The sequence below is a fragment of the Bombus impatiens genome, unplaced genomic scaffold (assembly GCF_000188095.3).
Source record: "Bombus impatiens unplaced genomic scaffold, BIMP_2.2 scf_0099, whole genome shotgun sequence".
Classification (NCBI taxonomy): Eukaryota; Metazoa; Arthropoda; class Insecta; order Hymenoptera; family Apidae; genus Bombus; species Bombus impatiens.
Window position 1 is genome coordinate 541,223 of NT_176518.1, and position 21,117 is coordinate 562,339.

General features: G+C 30.0%; 2 protein-coding genes across 16 annotated transcripts in view; one reads left to right on the forward strand and one right to left on the reverse strand.

The window, feature by feature from the left end:
* The window catches only part of LOC100744960 (serine/threonine-protein kinase tousled-like 2), a 31,157-nt gene extending 20,688 nt beyond the window's left edge, over window positions 1-10,469 (forward strand). For 5 of the 14 annotated variants that reach the window (XM_012394781.3, XM_033318515.1, XM_012394780.3 and 2 more), the window contains exons 4-16: window positions 3,023-3,113; window positions 3,225-3,487; window positions 3,639-3,872; window positions 5,022-5,114; window positions 5,334-5,795; window positions 5,871-6,074; window positions 6,163-6,254; window positions 6,510-6,657; window positions 6,735-6,846; window positions 6,935-7,073; window positions 7,174-7,285; window positions 7,376-7,483; window positions 7,588-10,469. In XM_012394781.3, coding sequence (XP_012250204.1) covers window positions 3,023-3,113; window positions 3,225-3,487; window positions 3,639-3,872; window positions 5,022-5,114; window positions 5,334-5,795; window positions 5,871-6,074; window positions 6,163-6,254; window positions 6,510-6,657; window positions 6,735-6,846; window positions 6,935-7,073; window positions 7,174-7,285; window positions 7,376-7,483; window positions 7,588-7,803 — 2,274 coding nt within the window. In that variant the 3' untranslated portion in view covers window positions 7,804-10,469. Of the gene's footprint in view, window positions 1-41; window positions 630-1,923; window positions 2,146-2,257; window positions 2,534-2,866; window positions 2,890-3,022; window positions 3,114-3,224; window positions 3,488-3,638; window positions 3,873-5,021; window positions 5,115-5,333; window positions 5,796-5,870; window positions 6,075-6,162; window positions 6,255-6,509; window positions 6,658-6,734; window positions 6,847-6,934; window positions 7,074-7,173; window positions 7,286-7,375; window positions 7,484-7,587 lie in introns of those variants that run through there. The other 9 variants (XM_012394788.3, XM_024364476.2, XM_012394783.3 and 6 more) reach the window with 9 other exon arrangements.
* Window positions 10,470-12,086: 1,617 nt separating this feature from the next.
* LOC100741177 (DNA topoisomerase 2) lies at window positions 12,087-20,805 on the reverse strand. 2 transcript variants are annotated; one of them, XM_012394822.3, is made up of 24 exons: window positions 20,533-20,805; window positions 19,200-19,526; window positions 18,844-19,087; window positions 18,377-18,763; window positions 18,060-18,299; window positions 17,879-17,984; window positions 17,661-17,813; window positions 17,413-17,582; window positions 17,119-17,329; window positions 16,456-17,044; window positions 15,954-16,185; window positions 15,679-15,878; window positions 15,457-15,592; window positions 15,088-15,387; window positions 15,007-15,015; window positions 14,668-14,901; window positions 14,406-14,594; window positions 14,180-14,306; window positions 13,949-14,101; window positions 13,786-13,864; window positions 13,640-13,707; window positions 13,403-13,519; window positions 13,120-13,238; window positions 12,087-12,972 (listed from the first exon to the last, which is right to left on the reverse strand). In XM_012394822.3, the coding sequence occupies exons 2-24, from the start codon at window positions 19,499-19,501 to the stop codon at window positions 12,820-12,822; spliced, it is 4,518 nt and encodes a 1,505-aa protein (XP_012250245.1). In that variant the 5' UTR covers window positions 19,502-19,526; window positions 20,533-20,805; the 3' UTR covers window positions 12,087-12,819. The 2 variants fall into 2 exon arrangements, with proteins under 2 accessions (XP_012250245.1, XP_033174404.1); XM_033318513.1 differs by lacking the exon at window positions 15,007-15,015 and having other exon boundaries at window positions 20,533-20,804.
* Between the last annotated feature and the right edge of the window lie 312 nt (window positions 20,806-21,117).

Genomic DNA, 21,117 nt, shown 5'->3' on the forward strand with positions numbered 1-21,117 from the left:
CTTCCTCTCGCAGGTCTCTCGATCTCACTTGGTTTCCCTCTCGCACTCCGGCAATTTCTCTCTTTCTCTCTTCCCTGTCTGTTGTGATCGTTGGGCAGTAGCGCCGTCGCGGGGAGGTGGAGGTTGCACCTTTTGCCGCATCTCGGAATCTCGCGCGTTGCTCATTTGCCGTACATAGGAGAGGAGAAGAGAGGCAAGGAAAGCGGGAGTGCGAGAGCAGCCAAGAAAGAGAGAAAGAGAAACCTCCGCTAGGTAGTAGTATGCGAACAGTACGGTGGTCGGACAGTTCCAGTTCCGTTTCGATTAGGCGAGACTACGCTGGGGTTTTTGGCTCGCTTGTGGCCCGTGAAACGTACGCGTAATGCCGTTTATCGTGGCCATTGACGGCACTTGGTGCTGCTGCTGGTGCTGTTGCTGTTTACCCGGCGCGCTAACTGCACGCCGCTTTTACAAGAGGAACTGCATAGTTGAAGAAGATACGAAGTGAACCAACTTCGTGAGTGTTCAAAGGATAGCTTACGTGTGGCGTTTGGATCGTTCGATACGACTTGGTGATTATGCTCATAGAAGGGTCAAGTCGTGAGGCATAGAGGAGTGTACTGTAAAATCCGCATGTCCCGATTCACTGGGTTCGTATATGTTACTACTTCCCATGTAACCTCCTTGCTTACGCACACTAACGCAAGCGCACATAGCAAAGCTAACTTAAAGGCAAATCGCTGCCGGAGAAACGATTCCCCGGCCCTCTAGCCCAGTTCCGGGCACAGACATTGATCCATCGATAAGGAAGTTTCCTATCTTTTGTTGGATTGCTGGCATGTTCAGTAAAGTGCAAGAAAGTGAAACGAATCACCCGTAAGCCATAAAATCCTTACCTTTGTAATTCATCGTTATCCTAATTTAGATACACATAAGTTTTCTGCATTGCAATAGGCATAGGTTTCGATATTTGTAATCTATGTGTGACTGTAATTTAAATCGAATTTCGATTCTTCATCTTCTTACTTCTACTTCGTAGTATTTGTGATGAAGCAAGGATGAGCGTATACCATGAGTATTACGTTAAAGCTTCACACGTCTGCTGTTATTTTCAAACAATCTTGTTACTCGATAATCTCATGGAGGAAATTATATTTATTCATATACTACGATTGTACATATCTGCTTACACTTGTTTCCCTAAAATTCAATATGATTTTAGACATTTAAATAAAATTTGAACATAAGTTTTAATTTCTAATATTTCGAAGACGTGATATTTTCATAAAAATTGCGCTTTTATTTTTTTATTATTTGTATCTTGATTTTTATTAATTATTAATACAGTACAATTTTAAGTACATACAGTTTTAATATATTTCAGTTAATTTAAGTATTCAAGGATATTATTATTGTTGCTTTGTTTATATGCTTTATTTGGCTCTTTTTCTTTACTTTGATAAAATTTAAAAAATCTCATATGAAGATAGCAAAGTATTACATTTTCAATAAGATGAAAACATACGTATATAAGTAGAATGCAAGTGTTTCTTTTATTCAATAAATATATTGCAATTTTGTGATACTCAAGGTTACATGCTCTTGCTTATATTTACGATTATCGTACTAATATATTATATATCAAATGCGTACACATTTAATGATTAATGAACGATATGAATTTGAGTACATCGGAAATTTTGAAGTGTGAAAGAAATACTTCTAATACTGGCGAATAAAATGAAGATGACAGAAGTGTAACCTTATAAACGATTCATCTATATTTACAATGCCTTGTGGCAGCAATACTTTTAATTATAATAACGTGTGCACATCAGTGACAGAGCGTGGAATTCGAACGTGTGCGTTCCGCCTGGCAAACGCGCAAACGCGTGACCGCGTCCATGAGAACTTACCATTAATCCGGGTTCTTAACCGCGCGCGGAGTAAACGTGGCTGACACGCCGCCGATGATAATAATAAGAGTGCGTAATTTATCGAAGAATCGACGTCACAAATCGGATGACGTATGTGTCGTCGCGGTTATCGTTGTTGTTCATTGAAGGCAGTTTGCCTAGCGGCTACATTTGGTGCGTATGCAGAAAAGTATGTACGATAGGAAAGCCAGTTAACTATCCGACTTGACCAGAGTTCGGATATGAAACAGTGAGTAAAACTGCCCCCTTGCGGAGCGCGTCCGTGGTTCCCAATCTAACCACTCCTCTGCCATCGAGTTCTTACCTCCTACCCCCCTTCTGTATCTCCCATTCTCTCTGTTTCTCTACTTCCACCCCCTCTCCATTTTCCATCGCCTTTCCTCTTACCTCTTCTATAGCTCTGTAACTCCCTGCCCTTCCGTCGTTCCCCTCTGTTAGGGTCCTCCATTTTGTCGTGATTCCTCTAGCTCTAAACATATATTGGACATTTTGTTCATACTGTACTATTGTCATTTGCATACAAATTGTGCGCGGAACCGTGCCTATGGTTGACATACTGTCTATTAGCTCAAATAGCAAATACGACTATGGGGCTCCACCATAGGCTATCCTGGAAGGTGTCACTTCTCTCTCTTTCTCTCCTGCACTGTCTTTTTCATTCTCTTCTTTCTCTTTTCATTTCCCATTGAACCTACTTCTTTCTCCTTTGGACATCCTTTGTTTTTCTTTTTTCTTATTGGTCTTTCTCTATCCTAAGTTTCCTTCTGTATAATAAATCGTGTCTTAATAACATGCGATTTTTATAATCTAGTATTTTGTACGCCGGTATGATTTTCGAAGTGTAACCTCTACTGAAAGTAACGAATCTTGATTCGCGTTGCGATATTTTTCTCCATGTTGTTTCTTCTAGGAGGTTTATATTAAATTTTGCGATATAAATAATTGTACGAAATAATAGCTTTTACTCTGTATGGTAATATTTTAATAACTATTATTTTAATTTACCATCATAATGGTCGTTTCTCTATTTTGTTGAAGTATCTGCAAATAAGAATATTTCGGCTATTATTTTATATCAATATTTTTTTCTCTTTTTTTCATTTCAGATGTCTGCTGGGTCACAAATTCAGATGGCACCTCAATCAACTGTAAACTCTGGTCAGTCAGTTCATAGTCAAGACTCGAACATGAGCACTGGTAAGTCAGTATATTTTTATTTTATTTAATGATAAAGACAAACTTCCACCTAATAAGTAAATTAAAAATAGCAAAAACATTTTATAAGCTTGATTATTTTGCAATAACTAGGCTCATCACATAGTGATAAGGAGGTAGATCCAAATACTCCAGAAAAGGTACCAAGAACTCCTTCGGAGAGGAAAAGGAAACGTAAAGCTGACGATGGAGGTGGGGGAATTACTGGGGGACCTATAGGAAGCAAGGGGTCTAGATCTGTTGCTGCTCTTGAAAATAAAAAAATAAATGAGTATTTTTCAAAGCATCATTTGGGTAATAGCCCCATTCGGCATGGGGGTGCTAAAAGTCCTTCACCTCAACAGGGATATCCTATGGTAAATATAAAAAGTATACATATATAGATACATAGACATACACTACTTATATCATTTCTAACAGAATTTTTCATTTCCATAATATAATTATGACTCTGTAACTTTTTCCTTTACATCCTTTCTGATATTTTGTGTAATTATTTTTCAACAGTATCCACCATCGCCTCAACAACTCCTTTCACCACAAGTAACAACACCCAATTCTTCAGTGGCAGAATTTTCTTCACTGATGCAGCCGCCAAGACCTCATCCTCAACCTCCACCTCCTCCTCCACCAGCCTCAACACAACCTGCAGGCTCGATGGTCAGCAAGCAGGTGCAGGTAAGGCCTACCAACCTCAGTAGGACAAGCCAGGTCAGGCAAGCGAAGACTAACACCCCAAATGTAAGCAAAATTCGGTAATTCCTGCAAGCATTTTATAAGAAACGACCCATAAAAATCTTGGCTATAAATAGTATAATTTTTTGTTCAAATTTTTAAAATTTCTTCATAAATGGTAAAAAAGTTATATAATTTAAACTAAAAATTTGATCTTGTGTGTTCATGTAGCAAATACTTAACCATAATTTAGGAGTAATAACTATGTAAGAAATTTTATGTATCTAGAGCATACAAATATTCAAAATTAATTTATTTATCTCTCAAAAAATAACTGCATTCCTTTGTAATATCATTTTTTTTTCATTAGAAGATATCTTATTTACAAATATTATTTACTCCTTTTATTTCACGTTTTACATTTTTCTTATTATCTCTTATTGCAACTTGGTATAAGAGAGTACATTTTATACATTTTTATATACTTTAATTTTCTAAAATTAGTTTCGTAATGGGCATTTCTTGTCAGATGTTTGTAGTAAATTTGCAGCTAACTTCTGACTGGACTGTAGCGCTGTATCCATTTGTTATCATAGGAGTGCAGGCTACCTTGTAATGTCACTCCTTATTTAATAAATTTTGTTTTGCTTTTAAGTCATTAAAATTGTTTATTTCCATTTATTTCAATTTCTAAATTAAAAATAGGTGTGCATGTTTGCCGTCTTTGACTTGGTATTTGGCTATAGTCTTATATTTCAAAACTGATAAAATTAAAAAAAAATTGTTTTATAGTGTACAATGTATCAATTATTATAGAAAAAAATATGTATAAAATATACAATGTCCTACAATTTTTTACATGCATACCTTAAATCATGCATACATTTTTGGTGTTTTCCTTGCTGCCTGTGTGGTAGTTCTGTTCTATCTATATGTTTGGGTTTTGCTCTGTAGTTTTACTTTTAATAGCAAAAGGGCTGGCCTATTAAATTAAATAACGTGTAGAACTAACTTTATTACAAATTTCTATCAAAGATGGAACTTTGATCGTTTTTCTAAATGAAATTATCAAAAATTGCACTAAAACTGAAACTGCATGTTACATCCATTTGGGTGCAACAAGGTATCTGGTATTTATGAACTATGTTGACAAATGTATCAGATGTTACAGTAGTTTGTTTGTATTTATTATAAAATGTGTTATTTACATTTCAGACAGAACTTACTTGCCAGAGGATACAAGAATTTGAAACTCAAGCCTCTTCAGACTTAGAATTACGTAACAACAAAATTGATGAATTAAATAGAGTAAGTAAAATAAATTCTGAAATGTGCTATGAGTGTAAAATTATACATTAGCAGTAGAAATAGAATAGGGAAAGCATCTAGTTCTCTTTCTCTTTCCAAAAAGAAAAATGCATAAAAAGTAAAATATTTTTTAATGTTTTTATTATTATTTATTATTATAATAAGATTTATTAGTATTTGTATTTTCATATAATTAACAGTACATATTTTCTTTTTCAGACAACTGATGAACTTAGGCATCAAATGGCTAATCAACAAAAATTAATTGAACAGCACAAATCTCATATAAATAAGTGTATAGATGTTGTAAAGAAGCTACTAAAAGAAAAATCAAACATAGAAAAAAAGGAGGCTAGGCAAAAGTGTATGCAAAATAGACTGAGGTTGGGTCAATTTGTAACTCAAAGGGTGGGTGCAACGTTTCAAGAAAATTGGACGGATGGTTATGCGTTTCAAGAATTAGCTCGACGGCAAGAAGAAATCGCAACTGAACGAGAAGAAATTGATAAACAAAAAAAGCTACTACTCAAAAAAAGGCCATCGAACAGTGAAACTGGTAGGAAACGTAGTCAGCCTCAACCTTCTTTGCATAATGGCACAGAAGCTACATTCTTAAAGCCAGATGCAGTACCTGGATCTTATACGTGGCAAGAGTATTATGAAGCTGATGAAATACTCAAGGTAGCAAAGTTTTCAGATTGTTATTTGCAATAAACCTAATTTTGACATAATCTCATATATGTATTGTCTTTTTAGTTAAGACAAAGTGCGTTGAAAAAAGAAGACGCTGATCTGCAATTAGAAATGGAAAAACTCGAAAGAGAACGAAACTTGCACATTAGAGAACTGAAACGTATTCACAACGAGGACCAATCGAGATTCAATTCTCATCCTGTATTGAATGAACGTTACCTTTTATTAATGTTGTTAGGAAAAGGTGGCTTCAGCGAAGTGCATAAGGTATAGAAACGAAATTATTAATTTCAAAGTAACATTTGTTTTAGTAAACAATTAATTAATTATTTTTTAAGTATTTCGCTTTTTACAGGCATTTGACTTAAAAGAGCAACGATATGTCGCTTGTAAAGTGCATCAACTAAATAAAGACTGGAAAGAAGATAAGAAAGCTAATTATATTAAGTAAGTACTTTTATAATGAAATTTTTTATTTTGGAATTAAGCAGTTTAATTAATTAATAAAATAAAAGTAATTACAGTTTCGCAACAAAATACATATTTGAAATAATACCAGTTTTAATTATACATAAGTGACATTAATTATTTTTATATAAGGATATATTTTTACATTGTTTTACATCTATATATATATATGTATATATATAACTTGGCTGTTATATATGTATATATGTATATATTTTTTTATTCTTTATGCAGGCATGCGTTACGAGAATACAATATACATAAAGCTCTTGATCATCCTCGTGTTGTGAAATTGTATGATGTGTTTGAAATTGACGCCAATTCTTTTTGTACTGTCTTGGAATATTGTGATGGCCATGATTTAGATTTTTATCTTAAGCAGGTGTGTGTATTAACGTATTTTTCACATAACATTTATTATGTATTACTGTAATTAAATATTTTATTAAATATGTTCAGCATAAGACTATACCTGAAAGAGAAGCAAGATCTATTGTTATGCAAGTTGTATCTGCATTAAAGTACCTCAATGAAATAAAACCCCCAGTCATACATTATGATTTAAAGCCTGGTAAATTTCTATTGTATATAACTTATGTTATTTTTATTATATAAAGTAAAATTTTAAATTATATACTATTATTGTTGTAATTTTGCAGGTAATATATTATTAACTGAAGGTAATGTTTGTGGAGAAATAAAGATAACAGATTTCGGATTAAGTAAAGTAATGGATGAGGAAAATTATAATCCAGACCATGGAATGGATTTAACATCTCAAGGAGCTGGTACCTATTGGTATGTACTTCCTCGTTTTAGAGACATACTTTATGATATTAGGAACATTTTTATATTTTTCTATGTTAAACTTGATTAGTAAAATGCATATTTTATGTAGGTACCTTCCACCAGAGTGTTTTGTTATTGGTAAAAATCCTCCAAAAATATCATCGAAAGTTGATGTTTGGAGTGTAGGAGTTATATTTTATCAATGTCTATATGGCAAAAAGGTATAATGACTATTATACTATAGTAACTATATAACATTGATTTGCTATTAGATTAACATTGAAGATCTACATTTTAAAAACTGTTTTTAGCCCTTTGGACATAATCAATCTCAAGCAACAATTTTAGAAGAGAATACAATTTTGAAAGCCACTGAAGTTCAATTTGCAAATAAACCAACTGTTAGCAACGAAGCAAAGGTACCCCATTTTAGTATCAATTCATATGAATTAGAAAAATTTAAGTAATTGTCAATATGAAAATAAAATCTTAAATTTATTCGTAAATGTTTTTACTTTCACAGAGTTTCATAAGAAGTTGCCTAGCATATAGGAAAGAAGAGCGCATAGATGTGTTGACATTAGCTAGACATGAATATCTACAACCTCCAGTGCCAAAACATGGCCGTCAAGCGAATAATCAGCAACAACAGCAACAACAACAACAGATTCAGCAGCAGCAACAAACCACATTTAATATTGGCATGTTTAGTGGTATGAACGCGTCAAGCAGTTCGTAGTGGAAAAAAACTAAAGACAAAATCTTCGATATACTAATACATGCCAAATCTTGAACATTGAATTGCACACCATCTCATCTTAGGAACATAGCGGTTGCTATAACGAATTGTAAATACTAAAAACCGGATAATATCACCATCACCAATGCCACGATTACCACTACCACTACCACTCCACTACCACTACCGCCATCACTACCACTTCCACCACACCTTTACAACTATACTTACAGGCCAACTACATAGGACATTGCAAGAGAGATGCGAGACTGGTCGTCGCAAGTCCAGAAGCTTGCGTCTTTCTACAATACAAGCTACATTATTCAGCATGACAAAAATGTTGTGTTCGTAAATATTCAATTGTATTATCGTTCCTTGTATCAAACAGTGGGCTGACTTGATAATAGTGTTTAAAAAGAAATGAGAGAAACAGATAAACATGTGATAAGTCATTGTGAATTAAAGTGAAGTTCAAATTAAGAAGAAAAGGAAACAAAGGAGTATAGCGACGGAAATCATTACAAGTGAAAATTACTCGGTGAAAATAAAGAGAGCAACGGAAGATAAAGTATCCGAGGCAAAGCGCGTCAAAGCAGTGTAGAGGGACTTTGCTTTTATGGAGACGTTCCTCTCTTCTGAAGTTACGTATGGATGAATGAGTGTGACGAAAGATTGTTAAAACTAGTGTGCGTGTATATATTTATACTATATATATATATATACTAATAAATCCGATATAATATATATATATGGTGTAAAGAACAGGACAGCATTGACAGTGGAAAGACAACTGTGGTGGATCCTCGCATGACCTCCGTGCAGCCAAGTATTCCATGAATATTTGACTGCACATCATGTTACTTTATTCAAATATTAACATTATTACTTATATCATGACTAATAACGATTAACATACACACACGAGGAGATTTGGTTGGTTGTTCCTATTCTGAAATGAGTGGGCTTATCTACACCGGATTGATTGGTCTAAGGTTCGAATGCAAAGAAAGTAAAAGAATCGCGATGCTCCCAAATAAAAAAAGAACATACAGAATCGCAGTCCACGGTTTATATGCTCCATGCACATGTACATTTTTAATCCATGATTTTCTAATAGAGTGATTCATTTTTTTCTAGAGTGGACTTCGGCGCGATAATTATGATCTTACATTTTCGTGATATATAACAATTCTTATAATCAGGCATTAAAAGTTTTTAAAGTAAGATTCATGATACTGTACCGACCTGGTTGCTATTTCTTTATTCATAATTTGTTTTATATATGTACGTTATATATAGATAATTATGAAATAGAAGATTAAGTTATTTTATCAAGTGCCCTTGCTTTGTATTATAGTCGCGTCTGTCGACAACCTGCAGCTTTTGGGAGTACTAGAAAGTTGTTAAAATGTTGTAAGTTGTTGGTACAATGTGGGCACGGTATTGGTTGATAAATCAATACCAACGTGATTGGCAAAGAATGGTCAGAGGAGAATACATTACAAGTCTGAACAGAGTCTACTACTAGATCCATCGCTTCTATTCTAAAAGCCAACCGTTCCTGCTTCCCTCTCCTATTTCTCTTGCGGTTTTCAAATTTATTAAACAGGAAAGCGTATACTTTTAAAATTCCTCTACGAGGAAGTGCTTTTTGTAAACTAAGTTCGAAGACAAACTAGTCAGAAAATGAATAAATTCATTTACTTTTTCTCCGAGGACGGGTATGCATAATTGTCAAATTTGAAAATTTTCAATTTTTCGGTATATTTATATAATCATCGTTTTCATATAATTAAAAAATTAACTGTAATCGAGCAAAAATTCCCTAATTCAGAAATTTTGCTTGAACATAATGATTAAAATAATCGCGATTAGTTTTATTATATTTTAATATATTTATTATAGTTTAAAATGACAATTGGTGCATACTATTCTTGGGCAAAAAATAGCATATACTTTGGCCAGTAAAATTTACGAAAAACACTTCTTTTAAAAAACAGGGATATCGTTCTGCTACCACAACAAATTGCTACCAGGAAAAGATTAAATCATTTAATAAGACGTCAAACTGATGAAAGAACGAAAAAAAATCATTTAACGAGCATTTATTCTATGAAATCTCATTTGGGATTATTTGTAATGATAAAAAATGAAACAAATCTGCACCAAGCAGTGTTTATATGTTTTGCGATAGAAGCAATTTTGCATTTGTATATAGTGAAGACTCCTTAAAAATGCATCGTTAATAAAACTATTAAATGCATATATCGAAAACAAATTTTTATCCAAGGAATAAGATTTTTTTCATAGAAAATTCATTGCACAAATATTCAAATATTGCCTGATCAGATATATTCTTTAAAAACTACGGGTCAACTTGAAAAGAAAAGCATTACATAATAATATTTCCTGCTCTATGTGCTTTTATAACTATATGCATGCTAGAGTTTGGAGTATTATTATGCATTTTAAAAAAAGAGGAATTTAAATAATTCTTTAATAAACAAAGTTTTTTTTTATCGCCCTTGCGTGTCAGCATAGTCACGATCTTCCTCATAAACAACAGGAATTGCGTCGAGGATGCTGTATGAAACGTTATAGCAATAAATTTACGTATTTGTGTATAATTTAAAGTTAGTAAACTTATTAATTAAATATGAATCACATATAACAGTGTATATTTCTCCTACAATACATATGTGTGGATATAAAATTATTTTCTTTCATTAGGTAAATTTTTGAATAGGAATATAATATAAAATATTATTTCCATTGAATTTGATTAGAATATTTGTATATAAAGAACAAAACATAACTTTTTACTTATACTTAACTTTAATTATAGTATAAAATTATGTTATGTTATCGAGTAAATTCTATAAATTTCAAGAAGTATATACATACACATACTGAATGATCTGCTGAAAGATTTTAATCATTCTAGTCTCAAGGGCTTTTATGGGATTTATCGAATTTTAAAGAATCATGAAATCAAATTCCTTTTTTTCATTAATAGTTTTAAGCCTGTAGTATAATGTATTGAAAGATTTGTTACAAAATTGGCAAAATTAAGAAAACTATAAATGTTTATAAAGTACAATACAATTATTACATAATTCCATTCTGAACAGTTACTTATAATACACTTTTTTCAAACCCGTATTTTTCAATCATACAGTTCAAAAAACTCAAAAGTTATTCATTCGGTTGATTTGATATCTTGTGATGATATTTATATATACATGAAAAAAACAAATCACTTTCATAATCTGTAATTTCATTGACTATTAGCATATTGACAATAGCATACAAATTTATTTAGTTCAAGAACAATTTGATTTTTAAAACAAAACAATATTTCAAGAATTATGCCATTTATATGTTCCTCGTATTTTTTCGCTGCCTATCGATCCTTTTGATTCTTTAAACATTAATTTTATTTTTATACCTACATCTTTATAAAGAAAATCAACTAGTGAAAACTTAGGAGATTGCATGAACTTGTTTTGACCTACTCATTTATTTTGAAATTTTTGTGTTCAATGATGTATTCATTTCTGTTTCATGTGTTTGAAACGTGCGCTTAGAATTTTTGAAAAAATAGTTCCAATGGAAAATATTTTAAATAAAAACTGTCTGTTTTTTAATGTAAGTTTTCATTTGGAATTTTTAAATCAATTTTATTTCATCCCGTACAATAAAATATTAGATAATAATAATTCAACATATTAAAATGCTTTGGCACCTATAAAATTTAAAGGTAGAGCAGCTAAAATTATTAGCTGCACATTACATTATTCCTAAAAAAAAAGCGAATAACTTTTATATCATGTAGTTTCACTATTCTATGCCCTCTTTTATTGAGAACAAATGTAGTGGTATAGTAGAACAAACGAATAATATCCGTATTAAGAAAAAAAGAATTAAAATAACTTTAATATTCAAAGATTATTTTTAACAATATTTAAATATTGTAAATTAAAATTTTAACATGTTTAGTAACATATATTGAAAAGGAGATTTAATATTCTCTTTCTTTATGTATTATTTGATTAATTAGATCATTTATCTTTATTAAAATTTGTTCACAGAATATAGATAATTAATCGTACGAATGTGCTAATTAATACAATTACCTTCATATATTATGGTAAGTACATTATTTATTAATGATATGTCACAGCTAGATGTCTGTGAAAAATGTGTTTTGTTCCAAAATTAATCCAACATACAAAAAGAAAAAGTAAATAAAAACAAATTTAAGTTAATTAATATAACGAGTCTTAATGTTTAAATTAATAGTCTATCCGTATTATAAATACAAAAATTTCATTACTGTCATATGTTTGTGAATCTCTACATTTGTAGTTATTAAGCATACACAGAACATCAATTATATTTTTCATTCAATACCAATACTATTAATAGAAGGTATGTGATCAGTAGTTAATATGTGTAATAGTTAATACGTGACTAAGTGTTTTATGAAGATGAACTAAATTTTTCATTCTATATATATACATTATTATTACAATAACAAAAGTTTCTCTTAATTGATACTGAGTTTTGCAACAAATCACACATTATTCCATTTCCAATGAGCTGATATTCTAACATGTGCAAAAATATTTTATTAATTTTTTTTACAAAACAATGAGTATTTAAATATCTTTCTCCAGAAAATTAACATACAGAGATAGTATAGATATTTTAAAATTGAATATTATTTAAATATTTAGATACTCAAATGTTATACAGTCAGTCATGACTCAAATGTATTATCGCATTGCACACTATGCATATATTATTTAATTATCACTGTAAAATGTAATTTTCTTAAAATATTCTAATTTATATATTCTAGTATATGTATGTACAATATCATATAAAATTATTGTATTGCCTTGATCTTAATGAAGGCAAAATCTGTTAAAATTTATATCAAATGTGATCACACAGATCGTGATTAAGATCGTGTTTATTTGCTTATGCCTTTAAAATATTGTACAAAATCGATCAGTTGGAATCATCCTCATCATCATCCGAAACTGCGTATGAAACAGGTTTACGAGCACGACAGGCAGTTTTTCGTGGTGGTACCGGAGAACTATCTACTGCACTAGGAATACTTTCTTCCTCCGACTCAGACTTCTTCTTTCTTTTCTTTACCTGTATAATTAAATAATTTTTGTGCAATTAAATAGCAAATGAATTTAAAATACTGATAAATGTCTTTTTGCGTTATTTTTTCGTGATATGTCATAAATTTTTATCAATAGTTTTTATTTTGTTATTATCAATTGCATTGTTACTTACGGGAGCTTGTTTATTTGAAAACATAACTTCCTCCGAGTCTGAATCGGAAGAAACAACTTTTTTCTTTAACTGCCTTTTCATTGCCTTTCCACCATTTTCAGTTTTCTTTTTAGCCGGAGCTAAAACATAAATAATGAGGCATAATATTAGTGACATTGATAGCTATAATATTACTGAAGATATAAATTAATGACATTGTATAAAATATTTTGTAAATATGTAAACACAAACTAAGAATACCAAATGTAATATTTTGCAATTAACAAAGTATTGAATACTTTACCTTTCATCGGAGGTGAGAATATTGAAGGTGATTCTTCGCTAGATGCTGCAGGAGCTTTTGTTGATTGCTTTTCTGGAGTACTACCAACTAATGAATCAAAAAGTTCTTCCGAACTAGCTATTATTTGAACAGAGATATAATTATAACTATTATAATTTTTATATGAAATTAGCGTATCAATATAACAATATAATTAATATGTTAAACTAATAGTCCATAACAGTAACATTTACTTACGTTTCTTATGTATTTTGAGAATATCATCAGAATCGCTATTAATGACAGCTGTAGTAGGTTTTGTTTTACTAAAAAATAAATTTAATGAGTATATATTGCTTATGTATGCATATATAACGTTATATAATTATAAATAAAGTACTCACTGCTCCATGTCTGAAGAAACACTGAGTATTTCATCACTAGAAGAAGATTCTGCACTACTATAGTTGTAATTCTTTTTAGCTGTAATGTCGAAAACAAACTTCGTAAATATTAGCATATTAAAAATATACATAAATTTGACAAATATCAAATGGAAATTAATACCTGCTGCTGCTCTACGAGATGTACGAGGTGCTGGAGGAGGAGAAATACTGCCGAAATCAATATCATCATTACTATCAGAATCTTTATCTTTCTTCTTGTCGTCTTTCTCTTTTTTCGCTTTGGACTTAAATTGTAATGTTGTTTGTTTCAATCCTAATCAATATAGTAAATGGTTATTATTGATAAATTTCATAGAATTTTTTATTTTATTATAACTATGAGCATATATACTTTTTTTGCCACCAGCTTTTTTTTCTATCTTTTCTGGAGAATTGCCCAATCTATCGTCTATAGGTTTGGTATTTGATTCAATCAACACGTCAAATTCATCTTTATCTTCTATCGGTTCTTTTTTTACCTATTATGTTACATAAAACGTTATATTATATTTCCGCAAAAAATATAGAAGCGATTTTATTAAAAAAAGAAAAGACTTAATAACGTGTACTCCATTTACCCTTTGATGTTTCTTTATACCCTCCTTTTTATCCTTAGATACAATTTCTGCTTTTTCAATCTTTCTTTTTAATTCAGTATCAATTATGGGTACTATTCGACGAATATCATCAGAAGTGTAATACTTTGAGGGTGGTTTTTTAATACATTGTTTAGACTTCTGCTCTTCTTTTCGTTCTTTTTCTTCTAACTATAGTAAAATATAGTATATATGAGAAAAATTAAATATTATCTTATTAAAAATAAAAAGAAGTTACGCTTACTCTATTCAATTCATTCAACAAGTTATCTAAATCCTCTTTCCATAAAGAAATAGGTGTACGAGCTTGTAACCTTTTCAATTCTGCTAATTTATCGTCTTTTTGGCGTAATAGTTCATCTTTCTTTTCCTTCGTTAAACACCACAATGTCATTCCTAGTAAATAATCGAAGTTCTCTTTTCCAATAGCTGTAGATGATGTAGCTGATTCTTCATTAACATTTTCTGCTACTTCTTCCTATCAATATATTAAAGAAATTTGCATATTAAATATTTAGAGTAAAATAAAAATTATAGTTGTAACAAATGTTTTTGTTTACATAAGTTTCTTTTTATTACTTACTTGAGCTTCCTAATGTAGCATAACAATTAAATTTTAATACATTTCAAATATGTTGTTTTAAAATAAAGACGCAATACTTACTAAAACTTCTTCCCTGTTTTGTGATAACTTCCAAGCCAAGACTGGATCAGATTCATATTCTCGCCTAATTAATTCAGCAATCATATCTTTCCTTTTTTTATTTTCTATTACTATAGTACCATCACATTTTTCTAGAATGAATCGTGCTTGATTTGAAAGTTTAGATGCCTCTGCTTGTAATATACCTTCTAAATATTCTTTTCTTTTATGATACGTTTCTAACCTTACTTTATAGAAACCTTTTAAAATCTGAAGAACACTATCATATTTTTGTAGACATAGATTCTCATCAAAAGCACACTGCAAAAATGAATTTATTATAAATGAGTTTGAGTTTTAAATACCTTTAATATATTATTTGCCTTTTACCATAGATGTAACGGTTGTTGTTGTTTGCAATTTAAATGCTTTATGAAGACCATCTCTTTCTAGTTCTACTAACTTATCACGATTTATCATTATTATAAAGTGTACTGCTGTATCTGTATTATATTCCTTGTAATCACTAGAATAATGTAAGGGAAAACAAGTAATAAATATCTTTTTATCATTTATCTTTAGCACTGATACTAAAATAACAATTATATTTACGTAATAATAGCTGGGATTTTCTCAGTTCCATGTAACATTGGTTCCAATACTGTTTCTTTATATGTTTGAGTCCAAGTCCCAACTGGAAGTTCAGTAATTTCAACTTTATCTGGTGCTATCACTGAGATTTCTCCATTAATAACATATCTATAATCTCCACAACTTTCTATGACCCCTTTAAAGTTTTTATAATATGGTACCTGTAGAAAATGTGACAAAATATGGTAAAATACATGTACAATGAATATTAAAGAAGTATTTAAAAAAAATGTTACCATTGGTTTTGGATCAGCACCATCCATCATTCTATATAAATTTTCAATTATTTCTCTAGGATTATAATTTGGTATCTTTGTCATCCATCCAGTACCAATACCATCAGCACCATTCACTAATACCATTGGTATAGTTGGTACATAAAAGACAGGCTCAATTTTTTGATTATCATCATATTCATGTTTTAATAAAGGATCATCATGTTTGTGAAATATATATCTTGCTAATGGACTGTGAATAACAGAGGAGATTACATATATATATAGATTGTTTCTTGTACAAAATATCTGTTTTATTTTGATGAGGTAATAAATAACTGAAAGTATTAAAAAAATGCTTTAAGGAAGATTGTTTATTTTAGAGAAAAAACAATTTATATTATGTCCTTAATTATGCCAAATATCATTTACAAAAACATTTCTTTGATACTTTAGTTCTTCATGAGATACTCTATTTTGTTCAGATAAAACAGACATTCTGTATATGCGATTTCATGTATACCTGAGCATTGTGAAGATGTAACGAGGACTCGCCGCATCCTTTCCTCCGGCGAGTCTCGTACCAAATTGACCAATTGGTTGTAGTAAATTTATGTTATTACTTCCTACGAAATTTTGTGCGAGGTTAATGATAGTTGACATAAGAGAAACTTCACCATGATGATATGCTGAATGTTCAGCTACAGAACCAGCTAATTGTGCAACTTTTACTTCACGTTTGTCATTACGTTTTAAACATGTATATAATACTTTCCTTTGTCCAGGTTTAAAACCATCGATCATATTTGGTATAGACCGAACATTGTCATAGTTACTGTATAAAACCAATTCTACATTAATGAAATCAGAAAAGGACACAGTCCGTGTATCCTTTTCATACAGAAAGCGTTCTCCGAGACCAATTTCCTTTCTTCTCTTTGTTTCATCCATATGGTTCATTAACCAATCTTTACGTTGATCAACACATTTCTTACTGAAAGCCATGATGATGTTCTGATCATCTTGATCTCCATCATATCTAAATCGAATTCTATGTCTAGTCATATTTTCAAAATATTCTTTTGCTTCCTTAGCAGTGGAAGTACCCAAACCTATAAGTAACAGATCTTTTTATGTATTCCCAACAAAAAAACAACAAAATTTTTAAAATAATAGAAATACAAACCTTTGTAGTACTTAATTTTGTAGGTATGAAAATTTTCCGTTTCTGACTTCCATTTCTGGAATTCTGGCATTGAAAAGAAACTTAATATTTGATTTCCTTTTGAAGCTTTAACAATAGGTGTAATAAATTCCTCTACGAAATTTAATTTCAATAATGACGGCCAATTATGATGAATAAAATTAATTAATAAGCCTTTGATATGTGAACCATCCTAATAAATACATAAATACAAAATTATGTTATTACACAATTAAAATATGCACATGGAAATGTAAAATTTAATAGAAAATTAACCTGATCCTGATCAGTCATTATCATCATTTTTCCATAACGTAATGTTTTTAAATCTTCTCGAGTTTCATATTTCTTTTTATACTGGAGCCCAAGAATTTTTATTAAATTATTAATTTCTGCATTTTCCAAAATCTGCTTATGTGTTGCTTCTCTTACGTTCAAAATTTTACCTAAAATTGAAAACATTTATAAATAGTATTATATATAATTTAAGTAATTTTCACTTACATGACGTTTGCACTATTTACCTCTTAAAGGAAATATACCATATTTATCTCTACCTATCGCCGCAAGTCCAGATACAGCCATGGTTTTGGCTGAATCTCCCTCAGTTAATATAAGTGTACATTCTAATGATTTGTTAGTTCCAGCATCATTAGCATCTTCCAATTTTGGTATACCTGAAATACAAGATTATATAAATAACTAAAATTATTTGTATCATATGAATATACACGAAATTTACCTTGCAATTTTCTTTGTTTTGACTTGGGGCCCAATTTTTGTAACTGACTATCAGCTTTAAATTTCGCCCATGTCAAAACTGCTTCTACAATTCCGATTTTCGTTACCTAAGTATAAATTAAAATTTAATACATATATAGACAAGTATTATATTAATAATAAAATTGCATTTTAATAATTACAGTTGTAATAAATTTTTCACTAAGTGTGCACTTTGATCCAAAACTTTTAGGTTGCAATGTCATATTCTCTTTAGTTTGTGAATCAAATGTGGGATTATTAATAAGACAATTAACAAAAATCCACAAATGATTTTTTATTTGGAATGGTTTAATTGCTACTCCAGCCTTATTTTTCTTTTTTAATGTTTCTGTTAATTGTTTCACTATTAATTCTGTGACATGATCTACATGTCGGCCACCCTGTTTGCAAAAGAGTTTGTTCAATTTTTTATACATAAACATTAATTTCATCTATTCTATTTCATTGTATCTATTACCTTTGTTGTTGCAATACTGTTTACAAAAGACATATGCTGGTAACCTTTGTCAGATAAAGCAACGGCTACTTCCCAGCGAGCTCCACAATTTTCATATACAACTTTTAAAGGATTACCACTTTCATCTTCCCTACCTTTGATATAGAAATCAACATAGTCCTTGAAATTCTTGACAGGAATCTTAGTACCATTAAGATAGACTTTAACACCTCTAGTTGAAGCTGCTACATCATAAGCTCTTCTAGACATTAGAGCAACTATGTCATCATCCAAAGACTGCATTTTAAATTTTGATAGATCTGGTGAAAATATGACTTTTGTAAAATCTTCGCCAGAAAAGTCTTTAATCCTAGGCTCACTTGCAATTCCCATATTATTATTCCACGTCTATAAATATTTATTTTAAATAATTACAGACACATATTACTATAAAACAAATATTTCAAATGTTTTTATAAGATAATTACTTGTTTTAAACATTTTTTGTATTCCTTAGATGCAGTTTCCACAGTAAAGCGGTGGCTAAAAATATTACACAATTTGGCACCATAGCCATTTCTACCACCTGTTACTTTCTCTTCTTCATCATCATAATTAGACGATGTTAACAAATGGCCAAATATCATTGTAGGAACATACATATTTTCCTCTTTATGAATTACCACTGGAATGCCTTTACCATTATTCCATACAGATATAACATTATTTTTTCTACAAATAAAATTTATTATTCATTAATTTTATCATTTATGATTCATTTTATAATTCATATAATTATTATTATACATTATCCATTTCGTAATAGATATTAAATAGTTCTTACGGATCAATTTCAATTTTAATTGTATCCATTTTAGGATCCCTCTGTTTATTATCTGCCGCATTTACTAATATTTCATCAAATATTTTGTACAATCCCGGAACATATTTTATTTCTTTTTGTACCATTGATTCTTTTTCTTTATCATAAATCCACATCATTTCCGTCATTGGTTCAACAGAACCAATATAAGTATCGGGACGTAGTAAAATATGTTCCAACTGAGACTTTTTTTGATATATACCTTCAATAGTTTTTTTCTTTGATACATTATCACCACTTCCATTTTCTACTGTATTACTCATGTTTGCAGAAAGTCTTTTTATGTAACTATAAAATTTCAATGCAATATATATAATAAACTATGACAATTTCAATTGATGTCAAATTACATATTATATCTAAATATTATTTATTCATATCCATTATTATAATTCTTAATACGTGAAGGTGGCCAATAATTCTTTCTTTCAAGGTATATGAACTATAATGTTTAGGTATATTAGAAAGCATTGTTTTATAACGAGAAGAAATACTTGCTCGTAATACATAGCTTCTAAGAATATGCTTTTCTCTTAATATTAATATTACTATTATGTATCCACTAAATACTTAAATTACAATTGAAATCGATAACTAATTATTCAGATTAATATTTACAATATTATCATTCTTTCTTTTACAAATCCATATATGAATTATTTATTATAGAGCTTTAATTTTAATTATTAATAACATTCTCCATGTATGAAAAAATATTTCAAGTATAGCATTCTTTATTCGTAATTGTTTATTAAACAGAAAATTTCTATATAACCATACTACACGTTATGTTATAAACGCTCCATTATTAGTATTATTGACATATTAAATAGACAGGATATTATTGATATAATTGTAAAATAATAATAAAATTATCCTTTTAAAATAAATAAAATTTTATTTCAACTAATTTTAATATAAATTTGTATAGATCGTTTGTTCAAAATTTAGAGTACAATTGAATTAAATTTGGAGCAATAAGTATAAATATAACATAAAAATAAAGTTAAATAATCGTAACGGGAAGATAGTATAAGTATATTCGAAACGTGACATAAAAGTTTTCATTTCTATTAAAGGTTAAAACTAATAATTATTAAAAATTTCATACCCGAAACAAGTTTTACTAATATGGCGGGAAAACATTTTCTGTGTAATTGGCTAACGCAACAAAAGACGATGGTTTGACATACAATCCCTTTTTTCGAAAATAATACAAGTGTTTCATAAAATACTTAAAAATAAAAGAAATTTTAAGAATAACCTTAAGTTAGAAATCGTTTTCATGATTTACCTGCAATAAAATTGTAATAAAAATACAAAATTGCGTCGGCAACAGAAATTTTCACAAGTATAAAACGTCTGTCAAGATTACAGCTATGAATTAACACCACTGTCGATAAATGACTGAAATTAATTAATTGTCAAACGCACTATTTTGTTATTTTATTGTCCAATTGGCAATTGAATAATTGATCTTGCAGAAAAAATATTATTTTTACCCTACGCTTTGTCTCAAGCCTATACCGTAAATTGATGTCTACACGGTAAACTATCCATCTCCAAACGGCTAAAGTCACTTAGTATAGACGCTGTTCCAAAAGACCATCAAATCTTAACGTACCAAACAATGTTATTTTATTTGATTAAACAATTACAACTTGTATTATATCTATTTAAAAAAGAGATTTTATAACTTATTTATTTAAAAATGACAATAATGTAAAAATCGATGTAAGAGTATATCAGGGAAATGGAAATTTGAAATGTTAAGATATAGAGAATAAGTGAAAGAATACCGTGTACTTTTTAAAATCCTTTTTTAAATCAAAGCGTTCGCTTTAAACACGTGTTATTATTTATATTTCATTCATATTAT

Bases quoted from the DNA above. Each gene is read 5' to 3' on its own strand.
- LOC100741177 (XM_012394822.3), bottom strand. From the start codon at position 19,501: ATGAGTAATACAGTAGAAAATGGAAGTGGTGATAATGTATCAAAGAAA. The intron at 17,814-17,878 runs GTAAATTTCGTG...CTTGTATTTCAG, and splicing joins AAAACAAAGAAAATTGCAAG to GTATACCAAAATTGGAAGAT. The intron at 13,239-13,402 runs GTAAAGTATTCA...TTTATGTTTTAG, and splicing joins ATTCTCACCTCCGATGAAAG to CTCCGGCTAAAAAGAAAACT.